The following is a 21,712-nucleotide window of genomic DNA, read 5'->3' on the forward strand; positions in this document are numbered from 1 at the left end:
ATTCATATTTTCATTTTCAACAGAATATTTTGAAATAAGCATTCCTAAGTACTTGGCTTTTGATTTTATAGGGATGTTATAGGCCTCAGTTAGCATTGATGAATTGGCATTAATTCACACTTGTTCAAATTCATTTTCAAACCAGAGGCTTTAGAGAAGGTGTTAATTATTTGTAAAATTTTTGGGACCTCAGTTAGCTTCTTCATGAAAATGGTATCATCTGCAAACTGGCTGATGATTACTGGCTCTATCTAATGGGGGTATGCATAAGTTCCTGATAGCGGTTTGTGCAGGTGAAAAGACGGGATTTCTCTTCCGCATCAGCTTCGATATGAATGCGGTCGTGTCTAGCATTCACTTCAGATCGAAGGATTATTAACCTGGCGATTTGACGGAGTTCAACATGGGCATCAAATAGTGTGATGTAGTCATACCCTAAATAGAGGCAACTTGTAATTGAAAAACAAAATTACTCAGATTGTTTAAATATTCAAATCTTTAATTTTGTTTATGTTATAACCCAGGTGAAAAATTTACTTGAGTATGTTTTAGTATACAAATATACTCGAGTATAGTTTTTATACATTAAGTCAAGTCAAGTGACCTTTAGTTATATAGCGCTTTTTACAATACAGATTGTTTCAAAGCAGCTTCACAGTAATAACATGAAAATAATACAAAAAGTTTGTTTCTAGAAGACAATTGCGTCAATGTCCACCTCAAGTGAGGCAGATCAATAATATTGTTCAATATTAAACGTGTCCAACTAGCAAGCCAAAAGCCAAGGCAACAACAGTGGCAAGGAACCAAAACTCCATCAGGTTACAGAATGGAGAAAAAAAAAACCTTGGGAGAAACCAGGCCCAGTCAGGGCCAGTTCTCCTCTGGCCAGCGAAGGAACAGTGTATGAGCAGTACAAGTCAGATTGGATCAGAACATTTAATAGTATACCCTAAACACTCATGTCTGCTGGCCTGATATGATGGTAATAATCTATCAATATTGTGAGCACAGTGTATATTTTTAGCAAACGTGTACTGTATATATATCTATAAACTCACTCACCAAGACACCTCATCTGGTTCTCCTCACAACTCAATTTGTCTCTGACCGTTCTGTCTAACATTAAAGGATTAGTTCACTTTTGAAAAAACTTTTGCTGATAATTTACTCACCCCCATGTCATCCAAGATGTCCATGTCTTTCTTTCCTCAGTCGAAAAGAAATTTAGGTTTTTGATGAAAACATTCCAGGATTTTTCTCCATATAATGGACTTCAATGGGAACCGGATGGTTCAGGTCCAAAAGATAGTGTTAATAACAGTTTCAGATGCAGCTTCAAATGTCTTTAAACGACACCAGACGATGAATAAGTGTCTTATCATGCGAAACGATCGGTTATTTCAATGCTTATTCCAAAAATGTAACTTTTCTAAGGACAAATGCTAGCCTTTCTCCATTCTGTGAGGCGCGTTTGCAACGTCACGTAGTACGTAATTACGTTCAAAAGGTCACGGGCGACGTAGCCAGAAGTACAGAGTCAGAGTGTTTACAAGTTGAACGCATAGGTTGAACGTGAAAACTAACTCAAACGCCGTTTACAAAAAAGGAATTAAAAGGAAAAACAACGATGTCGGACGATTTTGATTCTGTACTTCCGGCTACGTCGCCCGTGACCTTTTGAACGTAATTACGTATTACGTGACGTTACAAACGTTCCTCACAGAATAGAGCTAGGCTAGCATTTGTCCTTAGAAAAGTTACATTTTTGGAATAAGCTTTGAAATAACCGATCGTTTCGCATGATAAGACCCTTATTATTATAAGACCCGTTTCTGCTGCCATTACCCTTAATGACGCTCTCAGCGACTACTTATACTCTCAGCAGTATAAGTAATTTACTTCTTCACTCGCCTCATCGGAGTGAAAACTCTCCCGCTCTCCATCAAAATCTCTTCCAGTCAGAGCAGTATTAAAGCAGTATTAAAGCAGTTAAAGCTGTACAGTGCTCATTCAGTAAATGCACAGCTAAACAGATGTGTTTTGAGTCTGGATTTGAATGTGACTACTGTAGGAGCACACCTGATCTCTTCTGGAAGCTGGTTCCAGCTGCGGCTGGCATAATAGCTAAAAGCAGACTCTCCATGCTTGGAGTGAACCCTTGGTATTTCTAGCTGATGTGATCCTAGTGATCTGAGCGATCTGTTGGGTTTATATTCAGTGAGCATATCTGCAATATATTGAGGTCCTAACCCATTGAATGATTTATATACCAGTAATAATACTTTAAAATCAATCCTAAATTTAACTGGGAGCCAGTGTAAAGACCTAAGGACTGGTGTGATGTGTTCATATTTTCTGGTCCTGCTCAGAATCCTGGCAGCAGCGTTCTGTATGAGCTGCAACTGTCTTATGGTCTTTTTAGGAAGGCCAGTGAGGAGGCCATTACAGTAATCCACCCTGCTGGTGATGAAAGCATGCACAAGTTTCTCTAAGTCTTGACTGGAAAGGAAGCATCTAATTCTTGAAAAAATTTTCAGATGATAGTATGCTGATTTAGTTATAGCTTTGACATGACTATTGAAACTAAGGTCTGACTCTAGAGACACGCCAAGATTCCTGACTTGATTTTTAGTTGTTAGATCCCTAGTGTCGAGGTATGCCTTGAGAACTTCATCTTTGTTTCCAAACACAATGACTTCAGTTTTGTCCTTGTTTAACTGAAGAAAGTTTTGGCACATCCAACTATTTACTTCATCAATGCATTTGCACAGGGAGTCAATGGGGCTGTAGTCGTTAGGCGATAGGGCTAAGTAGAGCTGTGTGTCGTCTGCATAGCTATGGTAAGCGATTTGGTTCTTTCTCATTATTTGGCTCATTGGGAGCATATACAGGTTGAATAGGAGTGGTGCAAGAATCGAGCCCTGAGGGACTCCGCAAGTCATGGATGTCCACTCAGACTTATGGTCCCCTATACTCACATAATAACCTCTCCCTTCTAAGTATGACCTGAACCATTTTAAGACTATTTCAGAAAGCCCCACCCAGTTTTCCAGCCTGTCAAGAAGTATGTTGTGATCGACAGTGTCAAATGCAGCACTGAGGTCGAGTAGTACCAACACGGATAATTTGCCTGTATCAGTATTTAAGCGAATATCGTTTATTATCTTTATGAGCGCTGTCTCTGTGCTGTGATGCGATCGGAAACCAGATTGAAAATTGTCAAAGTATCCATTTGAGCTTAAGAATTTGTTCAGCTGATTGAAGACAGCCTTTTCAATGATCTTGCCTATGAAAGGAAGATTTGAGATCGGTCTGTAATTGCTCAAGATGGTCTTATCCAGATTGCTCTTTTTCAGGAGGGGCTTGACAACTGCAGTTTTCAGGGAGTTCGGAAAACTCCCAGAGCGAAGTGAGGCATTTACCAAACTCTATGGCTTGGGAGTGGTCCTCACACAAGTCACAGAGGAGGGAACAGAACAGACTGTTGCATTCGCATCGCGAAGCCTGTCGGAAGCTGAGAGGAAATCCTCCATTGTAGAAAAGGAGAACCCTTAAGGCCCGTTCACATCAAACACGATAACTATAAAGATAACGTTAAATATAACTATGCCTCCACACCAACGACTGATAACAGTCTTTTTATTTTAAAGGTATAGCGGAGGATCTTTCCGAATTTTAGAGAAGACTCGCCCTCTCTAATTTTTTTTTTAAAATGCACATGTGCAACACTCTGGGTGCGTTCCAACCCGCATACTCAATGAGTAGGTACTTAATTTCAATAAGTACTTACTCATTGAGCGCTAAAAGAGTAGGTACTTTATAGCCAAATCTCGTTGAGTATGAATGCGAACCGGACATCTGCCACGTTGATGTTATCATGTGACCTATGACGCGTTATCACAACCGCAACACCTTAAAATACAGGAACGATACGTTTAATTTTAATTTCTTTTAAAAGAAGCAACAATCGTTATGTAACTTCTAATCTAAAATAAGTAAGTTCTGTAGTTGAAAACGGCGCTATGCAAAGGAGTTGACTTACTGCGTTGCTCTGATTGGTTGTAGTTTTTTTTTCCTGGTTCGGTTAAGATACGCCTCATAATTAAAGCCCAACGGAGCGGTATCAGACTCATTTTCTTATTAGAAAATGAGTATGACGAAGTCAGGCTACAGTTATGCATGAATACATTTATATTGCTAAATGCAGTGAAACATCTCAATTGTCAGTCAATCGATGAATTAATGCATACATTAATTAAATTGTATACTGACAACAAGAAACATGAATAAATGAGTAAAAGAACAAATAAAAGTAACCATCACAATAAACAAATGCATCAACAACACATGAAATAAAGCTTTATTCAAACTACAAGCATGTATTTACAGGCGCTGAACACCACATCCTACTACCGTCTCAACACACCGGTTCCCATTCTGCGGCTTTATTCTGATGAATTCACCAGAGGGGACTGTGCATTCGTGCCGGAGCTTGTTACTGCGCTTCACAATCTGAGGCAATAAGGGCAGGTGGAGCAATAGAGGGTCTCATTGTCACGGAACACTTACAAAAATGGGAGAAGAACTCAGACGCTCCAGACGCTCCATCAGGCTAGGGCGGGGCAGAAAGGAAACATCAGGGCGGAACGGAAGGGACTGATCGGAGGGACTGAAGGGATAGACCAGGGTGGGACGGGAGGTACAGACCAGGGCGGGACTGGGGGAACAGGGACATCGTGCGGCCAGGGCGAAACAGAGAGTCCATAGGGAGGTGAGGGAGAAACTCAGAGTCCATCGGGCGAACAGGGAGAAACACAGAGTCCATCGGGTGGCCAGGGCAGTGAAGACACCTCGGGCGGCCAGGGCGGTGAAGACCCCTCGGGCGGCCAGGGTGGAGCAGATCTTTCATGTGGCCAGGGCGGTGAAGACCCCTCGGGCGGCCAGGGTGGAGCAGATCTTTCATGTGGCCAGGGCGGTGAAGACCCCTCGGGTGGCCAGGGCGGTGCAGACCCCTCGGGCGGTGAAGCCCTCTCAGGACCAGACACCGGCTCGAGAACAGACAGCGGCTCAGCAACAGACACTAGAACAGAAACAGTCACAAGGACAGACACAAACACTGGGTCAGGAACAGGCACGGGCTCTACCTCCGGCTGGAACAGGCAGTGGCTCAGCAGCGGCCATCTCTAGAACAGGCACCGGCTCAGGGACAGACACTAAAACAGAAACGGTCACAAGAACATACACAAACACAGAAACAAACATAGACTCCAGCCCAGAAACAGGCACTGATTCGGCCTCCGGCTCATGAACCGGCACTTGCTCTGCCTCCGGCTCTGGAACAGGCACTTGCTCTGCCTCCGGCTCTGGAACAGGCACTTGCATCTCCAATATCCGAGCCAGATGCTCCAGATAGTCCCAGCTCAGGAAGGTAGACGGAATAGGGACAATCCCTTGGGCAGACGTGACGTGAACAGTCTCTCGCTGGGCAGACGGGATGTAAACAGTCTCTCACTGGGCAGACGGGACGTGAACAGTCTCTCGCTGGGCAGACGGGACTTGAACAGTCTCTCGCTGGGCAGACGGGACGTGAACAGTCTCCCACTGGGCAGACGGGACGTGAACAGTCTCTCGCTGGGCAGACGGGACGTGAACAGTCTCACGCTGGGCAGACAGGACGTGAACAGTCTCACGCTGGGCAGACGGGACGTGAGCAGTCTCTCGCTGGGCAGACGGGCGTCTCCTCCTCCTCCGTCCATGACGGCGAGAAGCCGGCCCAGAACTGCCTTCCACCGGTCCAGGATCGAAGGGGGGCCAGGAAGGAGAGTGATGTTGACCCTCCTCTCGACCACCTCCTCCTCCTTTACAACCTCCCCGGGTCCCACGAAAAATTACCTGGCGGGTCCCCTGAAAATCTCTCCTCCCTTGCTCCTTGGCTGGAGAAGAAAAGTCTGAAAACCCCCCGCTGGACCCCTGGTTTGGCGGAGTCCTTCTGACACCGCTGATCGGACAGAATTGGGTTGATCCAAAAGTGGAAATGATGTAATCTGGGCAATCCAAGTCGTCGTCGTCCATATACCTCCAGCAAAAATCCTCCATGCTGCTGAGTTCTCAAAGGGTCGGTTCGTTCTGTCACGGAACACTTACAAAAATGGGAGGAGAACTCAAGTGCAAAAAACAAGGAGGATTTATTAACAAAAACAGATCAAACACAAATCAAAAACCCACGAGGGGGAAAACAATAAATGAACATGAAACCAACACTGACTCTGAACATATGAACATCAACAAGGAAGTGGGTAGACGTATGACAACGAACCGACAGAGGAGACTTAAAAAGGGAACAAATCAAGAGGGGACAGGTGGAACAAATCAAACACTAATCAGGTAACGAGGGGGAGGGATCAACAATCACAAAAGTACATGGCACAACATAACAAACACCCATGTGCAACACAAGACAGGACAGGCATGTGACACTTGTAAGGGCAGGTGGGGAGATGGAGGGTCTCGTAAGGGCAGGTGGAGAGATGGGGTGTCTCATCCATGGCACCATTCCAGGATTCAGCTCTGGGCTCCTCATCCTCAGTGCTCACACCAGTCTGCAGACATTTCAGATCCTACAAAAATGCACAAACATTACACAAAAGCAGTCATTTTAACACACAATGTCATTTGATTTATGTATTAAAAATAACCTACTATATATTTGAGTCAAATCCCTAAAACCTTTTTTCCCCCAACAAATGTTGCCATCATCTTTCTTTGCAGGTCCTGCTCCACCACAAAAGCTCAGCAGCAAATGCACAAAAATCAAGACTCAGTGTTCTCCGTTTGAAATTACAATCATTCAAATAAACTACAACTTAAGATTTAATAGATTTTGTTATCCATTTCTGTAGTATACTCACTCAAAGCCTTTGATGACAGCATTCAGCATCATGAGCCTCTCTCCACCGGATAAACACACACGTGTTCTTCTGTCCCTATAACATACAGACAAGATTCACATTACGAGCTCAACACTGTATTTACATGCTGAGGTTGATAGCTGTGTCTGAAACCGCTCACTCGTTCACTCATTCACTAATCCCTATATAGTGTATGGCATTTGAGTGCACTATATCTGCAAGGAGTGAACGAGATGAAGTGAGTGAATTCGGACGCTGACGTTTACACTGTGCGTCGGAGAGTTAGAGCTGTCGCAGAAAAGGCTTCGTCACGCGTACTGATAAAACTCCTTTTATCTTACATTACCTACTTTATAAAATAATATTAACAACAATAACAATCATAATGACTTTATTTTGTAATTATACCTCCGTGCCAGCTTTGTAGTTTCATTGACTGAAATGGTCAGTTAACTCTCACGTTCACAGATGACGTGTCGTCGAGCGCCCTCCGGCGACCGTTATTATATTCAAAACGACGATTAACGGATATTTTTCAAATCCTCCACTGGATGTAATGTAATCTCAGTTCTCTCTGCATTGGATTGTGGGAAATAGGGCTTCAGCAAGTGTACATCGAATGTACACTCGAATTCAGAGAGGATTGTGGGTAAAAGTAGTGAATGAATGTAGGGAATGATGTTGTTCACTCAGAATTCGGACACCACTACAAAATGGCCGACACCCGATATAGTGCACTATATAGTGGATAGGGAGCGATTTCAGACACAGCTGAAGTGTTAACTCACTTTTTATCCAACTTAAATGTTCCTCAATATATCAACTGTTGTGGCAAAAATCCTTTCGAACATGATCGATTGAGTGACGAGGACTCAGTCAAGACATGATATGCAATGGAGAAGTAGCTTGTTGCATTTGTGTAATAAATACTATGGTTAACATACTATTATCGATACTATGGTTTGATAATTGGAATTATCGACCAGATTATTACACCAGGTTTTAGAATATTTCAGCGTGATACCATATACCATTTGGTCATAAGGCTACTTTAGACAAATTGTGATGTTTACCGTGTCTACGCGGTGCATGACTTGTGCCAGGGCTAGCATCGCGAATCATAGCTTACATTAGCTTTTACTAGCAGTGATTTTAAATGGATTTCTCCAAATAGCATGACAAACTTTAGAATCTTCGCGACTCCCATCAGTGGGAAGCCCAACCTGTGCTTTTAGCACAAGCCAGCGTGTGAAATATTCACCCAAAATCCCTCTGGTCTTGTTTCTATATTCTGTGGCCTTTCTCTTCCTATCATACACTCCGTATATATTTTTTCTCTTTCGACCCTCAGCCATTTTCAAAAGAATGACTGAAACCAACTCATCACACATAATCTGAAGTGCGCATGCGCAGAAAGCGAAAACTACATAGGGACGAGCACGTACGACGACCTTACGTAAACATATCACCAGAATGATTGACACTTAGGTGGACCAATAGTGTAGGCTACCCACCCGGAAAAAGAAAATCCCCTCCCCTATACCTTTAAGCACGTGCGTGCCTATTTAACAAACCTGATTCAGATCCTCAGCTCGTTAGGATAGACTCTATGAACTGAACTGAGTGTGTCATATGAGAGAGACATACAAAACGTGCAGAGCAGTGGGTCCTGAGGGCTGGAGTTGAGAACCACTGTACTAATCTCCACTAGCCTCACCGTTTATTCCACATTAATTCATGTTCTTCAGTACAGCAAAGGAACTCTGCACCAGGTCACTGATTGTCTCTCAAGACTACCGCTCTCTGATGCAGCTGAGAACACTGACAGTACAGTGGAGTCTGTGGAAGCAATATTGACTGACCTCAGTACAGTTTTAAAGGATGATTTCAAAGCTGCATCCTGCCCAGAGCTCACAGAACTTCGTATCCGACTGCAGACACAATGGACATCATGGAAGTCAGGTGATCAGAATGTCAGAGCATATTATCTGATCCAAGATGAACTTACTGTGGTGGATGACTTTGTTGTCAAAAGTACTCACCGCCCGATAGTTCCACTGGTGATGAGGAAAAGGATTATTGATTTTGCACATTAAAGCCACAAAGGCACACACAACAACAACTGAGAGAGATGTACTGGTGGCCTAAAATGGATGTAGAGACTGGAGCTTATATCAAGCACTGCTTTATCTGCAGACAACCTGATAAGACCTCTTCCAGATGCAGCATGTGAAAAGGTGAGCGTGGATATTGTGGGACCTTTTGACATATCTTCACATGACTGCAGATATATGCAATAAGCCTTGTAGATTACTATAGTAAGTGGCCAGAAGTTGCTGATAGAAACGGATACAGATACAAACACCAAAATCTCTAGGCTTACCTCAGTCTCCAGTCGAGAAGGAAACCCATGTGAAATTGTGTCAGACAATGGGAGCCAGTTTGTTTCACATGAGTTTCTACAGAATTGGGGAATATGATGATGATTGTAATAATGTGATTTCTGACAATACGGACTGAAGAACCATCAAAGGAACCCTCCTTTATGGATGAAAGACTTAAAGTTATGAGTACAAAAGAGAAATGTTTTATTATAGTGCACATAAGCAATTTATCCAGTTATTGATAGAAGTAGAGCTAATATTAAATGTTCTTCGCTAAGGGTGGTTTTGATGTGGTTAACGCTACAATGTTCGTAGGATATGGTTAAAAAAAAGGAAAAATGCAACTTCACAATAATAGGCTACTTTTATCAGCTTGACGCTGAACTAATGCTCCATGCTCGTACCATGATAACATTACATTTGTGGTGCTATCTAGCATAAAGCATTTTACTAACTATTCGTGTTATCTTTCACAATCAGCAATGTCAACATAGGTTAATGTACGTATAATATGATAACGAAAACAGTTAGTGAACTAGACTAAACAATTTGTGTAACAGTAAGATCATAGGAAGTAACATTACTGTACTGTACGTGTCTGGAAATGTGTATTATAAACAATATGATAGTAGTGATGAGTGACGTTAGACAGATCTAGTACATAAAATAAAAGTTACATCCTAAAGCACCTACTTTTTTTTTTCATTTTACATCTCATGTTGTAGTTTACCTTGCTATTTCATTACAGTTTACCATTATTTCAGCATATCTCTCCATAATTCAAAAGCTCTGCCGATGTTGATCCGTGTTTTCATCCTAAGTCGATTCGATTCACGTTTGGCCTGGCGAGCTCCAGCAGATACATTTTTGTTTGGTTTTGTTTTTTTATATTTATGTGGAGTTTGTGTTGGAGTCTGTGTTGTGCTGGAGGCAGGAGTTTTTTGTGCTATCAGACTCCATGTCATTAAAGGTGCATTGCAAAACATTTCATGTTAAAAATACCCATTTTTCTAACCCATGCTGATCACTGAATTGCCTCTATATAATCCTATACAGTAAAATAAATAAGAGGTATTCGGGATGGAATTTGAGACTGGACGTGACGTCATGCGTGTTCATGCTCAACTGGCTATATCTGGCAGGTTTGTGTATTCGCCGCCATTCTCCGTATCAGCGAAGAGAACTCAAGCTTTTTTTAGTCAACTGTCAAATTTTTGTCAAATTTTAGTCACCTGTCAAAAAAAGTAGAAGATGCATTCAAAGAGACCGGCTTGTAGTTTGTTCCAAACGCCAATGCAAACTCTGCTCTGAGAGACAGAGCAGTTGTCGATATGAAACTGCTTTACAATCACAGTATCAATATTTATGTGTTGCAGATATTCAAATGATTAACGATACAGAAGTAGTGAGATTATAGTTTGAATAAACATTGACGGTAGTAGTCAAAAGAGATGCAGCCCGTAACTTTTTTGTGTTCAGAATTTACAAAATGTATACAATGAGTGAGTGCATTATGAATGCACGTTTTTTTCAAACCGTGTTTTTGTCTTATCTTGAATCACTACGTAAAGCCTGTAATAAGCGTTAATACTCTGACTTCTTGTTTAGACTGGCCGGTGTCACAGTCCTTCGTCTGCACCATCCTGTCCGCGTCTCCAGCACTACACTTCCCATGATCCTCTCGTCTGCACACCTGAACTCACTCCCTCATCAGCCTCCCGTTCAGCGTCCTGTTCATCTGTTTTACCTGTCTTCACCTCATTATGTTTGATTCTTCTGTGTATTTAGTTCTCCCTCCTTCAGTCTGTCTTTGTCGGTCAATGTTGAATGTTACCCGGTGTACCCCGTCTTCCTGCCTGTATTTTTATATTAAAAGCATCTTCATTGTGACTCTGGAGTCCTCCCGATCCTTCTGCCTGCACTCCACCCCCACACCCCGTGACAGAACGACCGACCCCAAAACAAAATGAACGCCATATGTTTCCAGGGGAGACTCTACCCGATTCTGCGACCCCGGTTAATTCTCGTCCCCCGAAAAACCTGCGTTCACCGTCAGCCCTGCCGAGTCTGCGCTCACCGTCAGCCCTGTCGAGTCTGCGCTCACCGTCAGCCCTGCCGAGCCCGCGCTCACCGTCAGCCCTGTCGAGTCTGCGCTCACCGTCAGCCCTGCCGAGCCCGCGCTCACCGTCAGCCCTGTCGAGTCTGCGCTCACCGTCAGCCCTGCCGAGCCTGCGCTCACCGTCAGCCCTGCCGAGCCCGCGCTCACCGTCAGCCCTCCTGAGCCTGAACGTTTTGCACTGCTGGCTCCGTCCAGCCCTCCAGAGACTGAAGGCTCTTCACTGCTGGTTCCGTCCAGCCCTCCCGAGACTGAATGCTCTTCACTGCTGGTTCCGTCCAGCCCTCCAGAGACTGAATGCTCCGCCCCGCTGGTTCCGTCCAGCCCTCCCGAGAATGAACTCTCCGCCCCGCTGGTTCCGTCCAGCCCTCCAGAGCTAGAACTTTCTTCACTGCTGGTTCCGTCCAGCCCTCCAGAGACTGAATGCTCTTCACTGCTGGTTCCGTCCAGCTCTCCAGAGACTGAATTCCCCTCCTCGCTGGTTCCGTCCAGCCCTCCAGAGCCTGAATGCTCTTCACTGCTGGTTTCGTCCAGCCCTCCAGAGACTGAATGCTCTTCACTACTGGGACCGTCCAGCCTGCGCCAGAGACCGTCCAGCCAGCGCCAGAGACCGTCCAGCCAGCGCCAGAGACCGTCCAGCCTGCGCCAGAGACCGTCTCGCCCTCAGCCTGCTTTGCCCTGGGGACGCCCTCAGCCTGCTCCGCCCTGGCCACGCCCTCAGCCTGCTCTACCCTGGTCTCGCCCTCAGCCTGCTCCGCCCTGATCTCGCCCTCAGCCTGCTTTGCCCTGGGGACGCCCTCAGCCTGCTCCGCCCTGGGGACACCCTCAGCCAGCTCCGCCCTGGCCACGCCCTCAGCCTGCTTCGCCCTGGCCACGCCCCGCCCAGCCCCCAGTTCGTCCCCCCTCCTTCCTCTGTTATGCGGCGTGAGGTCACGCCTCCCGGGAGGGGGGAGTTCTGTCACAGTCCTTCGTCTGCACCATCCTGTCCGCGTCTCCAGCACTACACTTCCCATGATCCTCTCGTCTGCACACCTGAACTCACTCCCTCATCAGCCTCCCGTTCAGCGTCCTGTTCATCTGTTTCACCTGTCTTCACCTCATTATGTTTGATTCTTCTGTGTATTTAGTTCTCCCTCCAGTCTGTCTTTGTCGGTCAATGTTGAATGTTACCCGGTGTACCCCGTCTTCCTGCCTGTATTTTTATATTAAAAGCATCTTCATTGTGACTCTGGAGTCCTCCCGATCCTTCTGCCTGCACTCCACCCCCACACCCCGTGACAGCCGGTGGATCGCAGCCGGTAACACTTTATTTTACGACCCGCAAACAACTTTGTAAGTACACTGAAATTACGGTGTACGTTTCTGTAATTTTAGTGTACTTCTGTTTAGGTATAAGAGAACAATATGTTTGGGGTAATAAAGGGGTAACAAGCAGATATACAAGCAAATTATTTAATTAGTTAAAAAAATAACAGGTACCTATTCTGTTAATTTATTCCAGGCAAAAATTGTACGTCTGTTGTTTATAAAATGCATCACATTTCTGGCAAAATGTGTTCTTATGCAATGTTACAGGATTTTGACATCTGTGGGTTTAAAATTAAACACACACACACACACACACACACATATATATATATATATACTATGATACAAATATTAAAAAATACATTTATTGGCTTTTCTTACTAGATTACTTAATGTTAAGTCAAAATAATTTGTTTTTGCTATGATTTTAATTTAGACCGTACCATGTGGTAATTAGTACTTACCTTATCTCATTGAATTGCAATGACACTTAAATGTCAGGGCAAATATACTGTGTAATTAAAACTTTTTTTGTTGTATTTTTGATAACAGTAATTACTCTGTAATTACAGTGCAAGTAGTGTTGTTTCGTATTGCTACATAGTAAGTACCCCCTTGTTCTGTGTAGTTACAGGGTAAGTGTAACTCATGCAGGTTGTAAATTAAAGTGGTGCTTGTTACCCCTTTATTACCCAAAACTTATCATAGTTCCCTTATACCTACACAGAAGTACACTATAAATACAGAAACGTACACCGTACTTACACAGTTGTTTACGGGTCGTAAAATAAAGTGTTACCTGAATTTGTTTACATTACCAGTCTGTTGAACTCATTTGGTAAGTAAAATAAAAAATAAACACAAAAAGGATTGTGGATTTTTCTCTTACTAATATTTTTAATTAAATGGGAACCGGAATCGGAACTGGAAACGGAAAATTTCTCACGATTCCGAACCCTATTACAAATCAGTGGTGGGACTTCACTTGCAGATACTGAAATAAATATCAGCCATCTTGTTTGGAAGCTAAGCTAACAAGCGCTGTGGAGAATCCGATATTCGTGGCTATCTTTACGAGCCGTAATATAGTGAAGAGCAGCTGAGACTGACGGAGGAACAAGAGGCTGCTGCCTGTCGTGGTTGAGGAGCCCGGACTGGCATGAGCTGGGCAGACTGCTGGTGCCTGTGCTGTCACTGTGCACTATGGACACAGATAAATTCCGTCTGCTGCAGAGAATTTCAACGATGGCAATTTCTCCTGGAAGAAATCTCTGAATCAGACGAGCACACGGACGTTTGTGTTGTGATGTGATCCATCCTAGTTTCGCCTGACTGAACATCCAGGTATCACGGAGTAATTCACCATATAGAAAGAAATACAAACGAGGAGTAATTCACTAATGAGTTCGCCAATGTAACGTTAACTGGGTTTGTTGTTGTGGGAAGAAGGAGGCGGGAACATTTAAACATTTGAATAGTAAAATGAACAAATACAAAAGTATTTACCAGCAGCCACGCATTGATGACTTCTGTAACGTTACTCACAACAGAAACAAAACACAACATTAATCAGGCCTGTTCATCTCTCGATCTGCCGTTGTCGCTCCTCCTTTAATGCTTCCGCTCCTCCGTGAGAGATACGGGGTCGGTGTGTCTCACAGGACACATTACACGTTAGTTGACGCAAAAATGAATTATGTCATCAATGACTCACATTCATGTTGTTCTGTAAGAATTACGTTCATCTTCGGAACGCAGTTTAAGAAATTTTAGATTTAGAGTTTTCTGTCCCTCCATTGAAAATGTATGTATGATAGGCTATACTGTCCTTGTCCAGAAAGGAACACGTTCATTATCACTCACGCAACCGGCCTCGCGCCGTCCTCTCACGTCCCTCGCGCTCGTCCTACTCGCCACAGCCAACTAAATAGAAATTTTGTGTGAAATTAATTTCAAACTCTCGTGCCAGCTAACGTTAGCGTTGTAGACGAAAGAGTGATTTCTCTGATGTTTTTGTGCTGTTCTGGATTAGTGGGAGTGGCTTGCAGAGCTGTGCAATGTGGTGCAATGCCTTGTGGGAGTTGTTGTCTTACATACAATGCCCTTCAGTTATTTTCTCTTTTCTCGGTCAAGAGGGCATCAAATTCAAAATTTATTTTACATTTCGACTACATATATGATCCACTTTCAATAAAGATACATGTTGAAATGGGTGTGTGCTGAAGAACAGGTTTGTTATGTGTGGGTGATGGAAGGAGACACAGGGTCGGCGAATACTGTCTGGGACTCATGCACTTTTATTTACAAAGCTTTTTTCTCACTTCACGGCGCGTGGTTGCGCTCAAATAAAGTTAACTCAGAATGTCAAAGGCAAAACAAACAGTATACAATAATACTCCCGCTGGATACAGCTTCACTGGACACAGTTGTAGTAATACTCTTCCCGCTGGACACAGCTATCACATGCCACGCTTTCAGCAACACTCAGTTCACTCTGGTCACCACTTCTCAGGTTACGTGCACGAGCTCCCAGTCTCTGTCTCAAACTGCTGTCAGCACGGTCCGCTTATATGCGGTATCCTCACGCCAATTACTGAAATCACAAACAGGTGTTTGTCATTTGAACTTGAGACTTGACCCACTTTACTCAACGCTCGGGTCCGCCCTCGCTCTCCCGCTAAAGACTTTGCTGAACCACACCCCCCACGCCACAGGGTGAAATGCTCCTTTAATGGCAGTGCCATCGCATAGACACTATATAAAAAGGAGAGAGGTTCAGGAGCGTGCATGCACGTCACATCAGATGGATTACGCAGAAAATCCGACCCGGAGATTTCACATAGAAATAAAACTGCCCTTCAGAGGTAATAGCAAAACCCGACAAGTGGATCATGTGTGATTACAACCCCTTCACACACATGTAATAAAAAAAAGGATTCATTTTAGAAGAAAAGTTACTTCTTGCAGCTTTCATTTATTTTATATATATATATATATATATATATATATATATATGTGTGTGTGTGTGTGTGTGTGTGTGTGTATACTAAGAACTGATCAAATCCTTGGCTTGTAGTGATGGAACTATGTTGATAAAACCATTTTATTCTATAGCATAGTTTATATATATTTTCTATACTATAGTGAAAATCCAGGTATTCATTTGAAGTTATAAACTTCCTTTAATCTCAAAAATGTACAAAACAGTATTATTTGCTTACAAATTCAGACTATCAAATACATTTAAAAAAAAAATTGAGTAATAGTTGTATTGAACAGCATCACACAGATCAGTCAGTTTAAAGTAAATGCAGAACAATTGGATTCAAGGAACAAATTACACTGACCAAAAAATAACAATTGTTATGCACAATTTTATAAAAATATACAATACTTCAGAAAATTGCTGAAAATAACAATAACAAAAAGCAAAAATAATGACCAATCAGTTATTTCAAGATGTTGTAAAAATGTTAAACCAGGCAATTTTTAATTATGTCACAAAGATAAAATTACAAACTAGGACATTGATGTGTAGAAAATACTGCAACACACTCGACCAACTTTTCTTTACACTACAGCAAAGTTGCAAAGCCGTGAAGAATTAGAGTTTACTATCTTATTCAAATAATGGAATATGTCCAAACACGATATTTCCTGAAACACAAACACTCCTCTTAAAGTAAGAAATCCTTTGTTTGTGGGAAGCTTTCATCAATCCTTTCCTCTTCAGTTCCTCTGCCATTATTCTTCATTATTCAGAGTAAGTGAGTGTGGATTTGTGGCTAATGGTGAGCCTCTCCTCTGGCAGAACTCCACTTATCTTGCTGCAGCTGTATTAACCGGTGATAGAGACAATAAAAATATAGAAACAAAAAAAGAAATTGCCCAAATAATTTGAAGGAACACTGTCAATTAACAGAAAATGATATATATATATATATATATATATATATATATATATATATATATATATATATATATATATATTAACTATAGGACTAAATCCGAGTAATGAGCTGCCAATACTTGGAGTGATAACAAGACTTGTCAGAATAGTTGTAATAAATAATTTACCCACTAGAGGGAGGAATTGCACCTTAAAGTTGACAAATTCATTGCTTTAAAAACAGAAAAACAAACACAAACATCAAGAAACACACAAACATTCATTCGCTCACTGCAGAAGAGGTTTATGAGAAAATATATTAAAAAATTGAATTGAATAATTGAAAATTGAATTGAAATAATGTCTGACTACTGATTTTTTTAACAGAATTTTATATCCCAAAAAGAAAAAAACAACAACTTATTTTCAGGAGGTTTGGGTTATTCGCATTGTTTTTTCTTTGTGTATAATATTATATACTTTTTGTCTATTATGTATTCTATACAAAATCTCTGAATAAAATTTGGTAAACACAGATGTAAAATGCACTACAAAATGATTATTTTTTTCACATTAATAAAACTATTATACCAGACATTATGGTAAGTAGGAACAAACCACATTGTCGTACTGACATGCTGGACACAATAGCTGTTCAAAGTCACAGCACTCATTCAAATTTTCTTTTCAACAAAACAATCGACAGCATTTCCTTCTTCGTAATCTTGGTTTGGAGCATGCAGGGACTAAGTCAAATAAAATTGCACAGTTTTTTTTACACTGGACTGGACCTGAGCTTGCAGAGAAAAATATTTCCATATTTAAAAAAAGTCTGTTTATACACAATAACATTGCAAGTCTCCAGGGTCATAGTGTTAGTGACAGTGTTTTGCAGTGGAAATGCCTATCTTTGTGCTCCTTATTATCTTTAGTGGGTGGCGGTTAGGGAAAAGCGCTCAGAGGCAGGGTAAAGCTGGTGTTGTGGAGGTGCGATAAATAGGAGGAAGCACCTTCCATTGCATCCACAATGAGATATTCAAAGCCCTCGGCTTCCTCTGAGTGTTTGGAGATGGGGGATGCGATGGAATGCAGAGAAAGGAAGGGTGTGGACAGATTAGAGGGAGAAGGGAACAATCTGCGTATGAAAAATAAGATTGGATCTGTCTTGTTGCCTGTGAGACACTTTTGAATCAAACAACCGAGTCTCACTGCATCTCTGGGATTGTTTGCACTACACGCTAGCAAACATGCAGCGCCCATGCCAAACACATGAATGAAGAGTGAAGTTATGTAATGATAAATATCCAGGCTTTTGATAGGGATGCTTTTATATATTAAAGGGATAGTTCACTTTGAAGTTAATTTTTGATATGTTTTAGCTTACCTCAAGGGCATCCAAGATGTCTTTGTTTCCACAGTATTTTCAATTTTGATATTTTTTAGGTCAAACCGTTCTTGTCTGTCAGCCATATAATGGAGGTATATGGGGTCCACCTCAAAGAGCATGCACAAAGAAGTCCAAATTAAACATGATTTAATGACTCGTAAATGAAAGTACACATTGATGGCCTAAGACACGAAACAAAAGGTTTGTGTGAGAAAACGAACAGTATTGTTTTTACCTCTCGTAACCACAGCCACGTCCAAGTAATCTAAAGGCACGGGCGCTTCGGTCTGCAAGCACTGGAACAATCAACGTTTGTCTGTTGATATATCGAAATCATCTTCCATTGCAATTTCCTGTATATCTAAATATGTTTAGATCTTCACAGTGCAGGGTAACACTTCTGAAATCTCACAGTGACATACACGCGCAAGAGATCACTTCAGGGGCTTTCCGGCGCTTGCGCAGACAGAAGCGCCCTCAGAGTACTTGGACTTGACTGTGATTACAAGAGGTAAAAACGATATAAATAACGTTCGTTTTCTCACACAAACCACTCATTTCGTGTCTTAGGAACATCAATGTGTACTTACATTTACGAGTCATTAAATCATGTTTAATTTGGACTTCTCTGTGTATGCTCTTTGAGGTGGACCCCATATACCTCCATTATATGGCTGACAGACAAGAACGGTTTGACCTAAAAATATCAAAATTGAAAATACTGTGGAAACAAAGACACCTACATCTTGGATGCCCTTGAGGTAAGCTAAAACTTATCAAAAATGATTTTCAAAGTCAACAATCCCTTTAGCGGGACAGTACTCCCAAAAATGAGAATTTTGTCATAATTTAGCCACAATCATGTTGTTCCAAACCTGTCTGTATTTTCATCAGTTTTTGTCAAAAAAGAAGACAATTATCAAAATATCCTCTTGTGCTTCACATTGAAGAACGATAATGTGCATGGTTTGTAACAAACAAATTTGACTTTTAAAAATGTCATCTTGCAGAACTTTAGAAAAAAGATTTGCAAGATTCTTAATAAAGATGGCTGTTTTATTATATATAAGTTCTGATTCTTTATGTAGTGTTTTATTTGATTTACTTTGTACTATGAATTTGTTAGTAGAAAATACATGCCCGTTATAAACAAGATCTAAAGTCTTATTCATGTGTTCTCAAACATTTATGCAGTGTGATTACCACAGACAGAGAAGTAAGTGACTTACCATTGTCCTCTCCAACTGATGTCTTACTGACTCCTAACAGCATAACACCGTCTTTACCGTCTGTCCTCTGGAAAGAAGCACTGAGTGCCCGCAACAACATGAAAGATCACAATTGGAAATGATAATGTGAGCCATCAAAATATAACTCCGTAACAATACACACTTACTGTTAAGAATTTTCATATTCGTTAATCATTTAGTAAAATGTATATTTTAGACAAGGGTAATGTAGAATTGAATACCATCATACACTACTACGCTATATACAACCCACCCAAAACACCATTTACTGTTAATGTTTAATACCAGCCCATTCTCACCCCCAAGGCGTCACTTAACTGACGCCTTGGGAAGCATTTGGACAGGCTTCAATATCTGACGCTTTAGGCGCCCTTTAGCGTCAGTTAGATGTCGCCCTAGGATCGCGTGTACCCTTCCCCCACCCCACACCTAAACCTAACCGCGTCCTCTAACTGACGCTTTCCTTTAGCGTCAGTTAGATGACGCCGTAGGATCGCGTCATGTAAGTGACGCTAAAGGGCGCCTAAAACATCAAATATTGAAGCAAAGGTGACGCCTTGGGGTGAGAATGCGTTGTTAATACAGGGCGTGGCATTTACATTTTTTAATCCAGGTTTGTGTACAGCAACAAAAAAAGGCATTCTGATTAAATAATATGCACATTTCCAGTTCAATCAAACTCAGCCAAATCACTGTACTGATATTCAGCACTCTTGTTTGTGTGATATTTTACAACAACAGCTAACAGGCTGTAGGCCGACATCTTTATATGTTCACTAAACCTTACAATCTTAAGATTGAGATTCTGTAAACATTTACTGTACACTCACTTCTCTGTTCCATTGTCAGCCATTTCTGAAAATAGGGAAAATATATGATTATCATTTATGGAATTACTGACAGAAATTAAGGAAATACTGCATATAGGATTCATTTAGATTTAGTCACCTGGCCGATGCTGGACTTTTTTACACTTGAATTTCAAGTATATCATTGCTGCCAGTACAATACACAGAGTAGGCAGCAGAATCCACAGATATCTATTTTCTATGGAGAGAAATATGACATGACTACATTTCACTGAATAATATACTTTTTTATAAATACATTAAACAAATATGAATGAATATTCTTACCAAAGATTTTCAATTGTGCTTAAATATAATGGAATTTAATATACCTGATTCATCTGCAAGCTTTCCTTGACTATTGGGTCCTTTAATTGGAAAATAAACACTTTTTTAAACACAGGCCTATTGTACAGCACTTTGTTAAACATTTGCTGTTTTTTTTTAAAAAAAAAAGTGCTTTATAAATAAACTTTGAATTTGCCGTTGACTTTATGAAGCATTAAAGCAGTCACAGATGCACAAATACTTTAACTTGTATTGTATTTAAATTGTATTTGTATTTTGTATAATAGAATTTGTAAATTGTATTACTGCTGTCATTGTTTCTTGTGTGTTGGATAAGAAAGGAAAACATGCTAATCTGATCTACATGCATTAAAATATAGTACATGAAAAACAATGTTAGATTTTTGTAGATCAAAAAGTAGATCATGGTGCTAGCAATGCCAAGATCATGGCTTCAGTGCCAGGAGAATGCAAGACGTATAAAGTATACCTGCAAATAACTAACAATGCAAATAACTTTGGATAAAAGTTTCTGCGCACATTTTCCTCGACAAACATTTGTAATATATATTAATGGCATTGCATTAGATACTAACATTTCAATCTATTCAACCATTTCAAAGTGTGGATTAAAGGGTTAGTTCACCCCAAAATTAATTATGTCATTAATGACTCACCCTCATGTCGTTCCAAGCTCATATGATCTCCGTTCATCTTCGGAACACAGTTTAAGAAATTTTAGATTTCGATTTAGAGTTTTCTGTCCCTCCATTGAAAATGTATGTATGATATGCTGTCCTTGTCCAGAAAGAAAATAAAGACATCATCAAGTAGTCCATGTGATATCAATGGGTTAGTTAGCATTTTCGAAGCATTGAAAATACTTTTTAGCCAAAAACAACAAAAACTATGACTTTATTCAGCATTGTATTGTCTTCCGGTTCGGTTGTCAATCCGCGTTCACAAATCCGCAGTGATGCTGATGACGTAAGACGGTGTCGATGTTTATCTGGTACGTCCGTGTATTCGGGTTCAAATAAATATGGCTGGCCCAAAAAAATGAAAGTCTTCCTTTGTGTCGAAATCCTTAGACATGTTTGCGAAGATTGTTTTGTTGCGTCTCCCTGTTACGTCAGCAGCATCACTGAACGCGGCTTGACAACAGAACCGGAAGACAATACAATGCTGAATAAAGTCGTAGTTTTTGATATTTTTGGACCAAAATGTATTTTCAATGCTTCAAAAAAATCTAACTGGATGTCACATGGACTACTTTGACGATGTCTTTATTTCCTTTCTGGACAAGGACAGTATCCCGTATCAATCATTTG

At 41.3% G+C, this 21,712-nt stretch overlaps 1 protein-coding gene across 5 annotated transcripts in view; it reads right to left on the reverse strand.

Moving 5' to 3' along the window:
• Positions 1 to 16,075: 16,075 nt before the first annotated feature.
• LOC120477522 (uncharacterized) overlaps positions 16,076 to 21,712 on the reverse strand; it is a 133,995-nt gene continuing 128,358 nt past the window's right edge. For 4 of the 5 annotated variants that reach the window (XM_089128312.1, XM_089128314.1, XM_089128305.1 and 1 more), the window contains 6 exons: positions 20,426 to 20,461; positions 20,194 to 20,292; positions 20,076 to 20,100; positions 19,225 to 19,304; positions 16,797 to 16,840; positions 16,076 to 16,552 (listed from right to left, as the gene is read on the reverse strand). In XM_089128312.1, coding sequence (XP_088984438.1) covers positions 16,800 to 16,840; positions 19,225 to 19,304; positions 20,076 to 20,100; positions 20,194 to 20,292; positions 20,426 to 20,461 — 281 coding nt within the window. In that variant the 3' untranslated portion in view covers positions 16,076 to 16,552; positions 16,797 to 16,799. The remainder of the gene's footprint in view (positions 16,553 to 16,796; positions 16,841 to 19,224; positions 19,305 to 20,075; positions 20,101 to 20,193; positions 20,293 to 20,425; positions 20,462 to 21,712) is intronic. The other variant, XM_089128310.1, reaches the window with a different exon arrangement.

Source organism: Pimephales promelas, chromosome 1 (genome assembly GCF_988280905.1).
Source record: "Pimephales promelas chromosome 1, fPimPro1.hap1.1, whole genome shotgun sequence".
In the NCBI taxonomy this organism is placed as follows: Eukaryota; Metazoa; Chordata; class Actinopteri; order Cypriniformes; family Leuciscidae; genus Pimephales; species Pimephales promelas.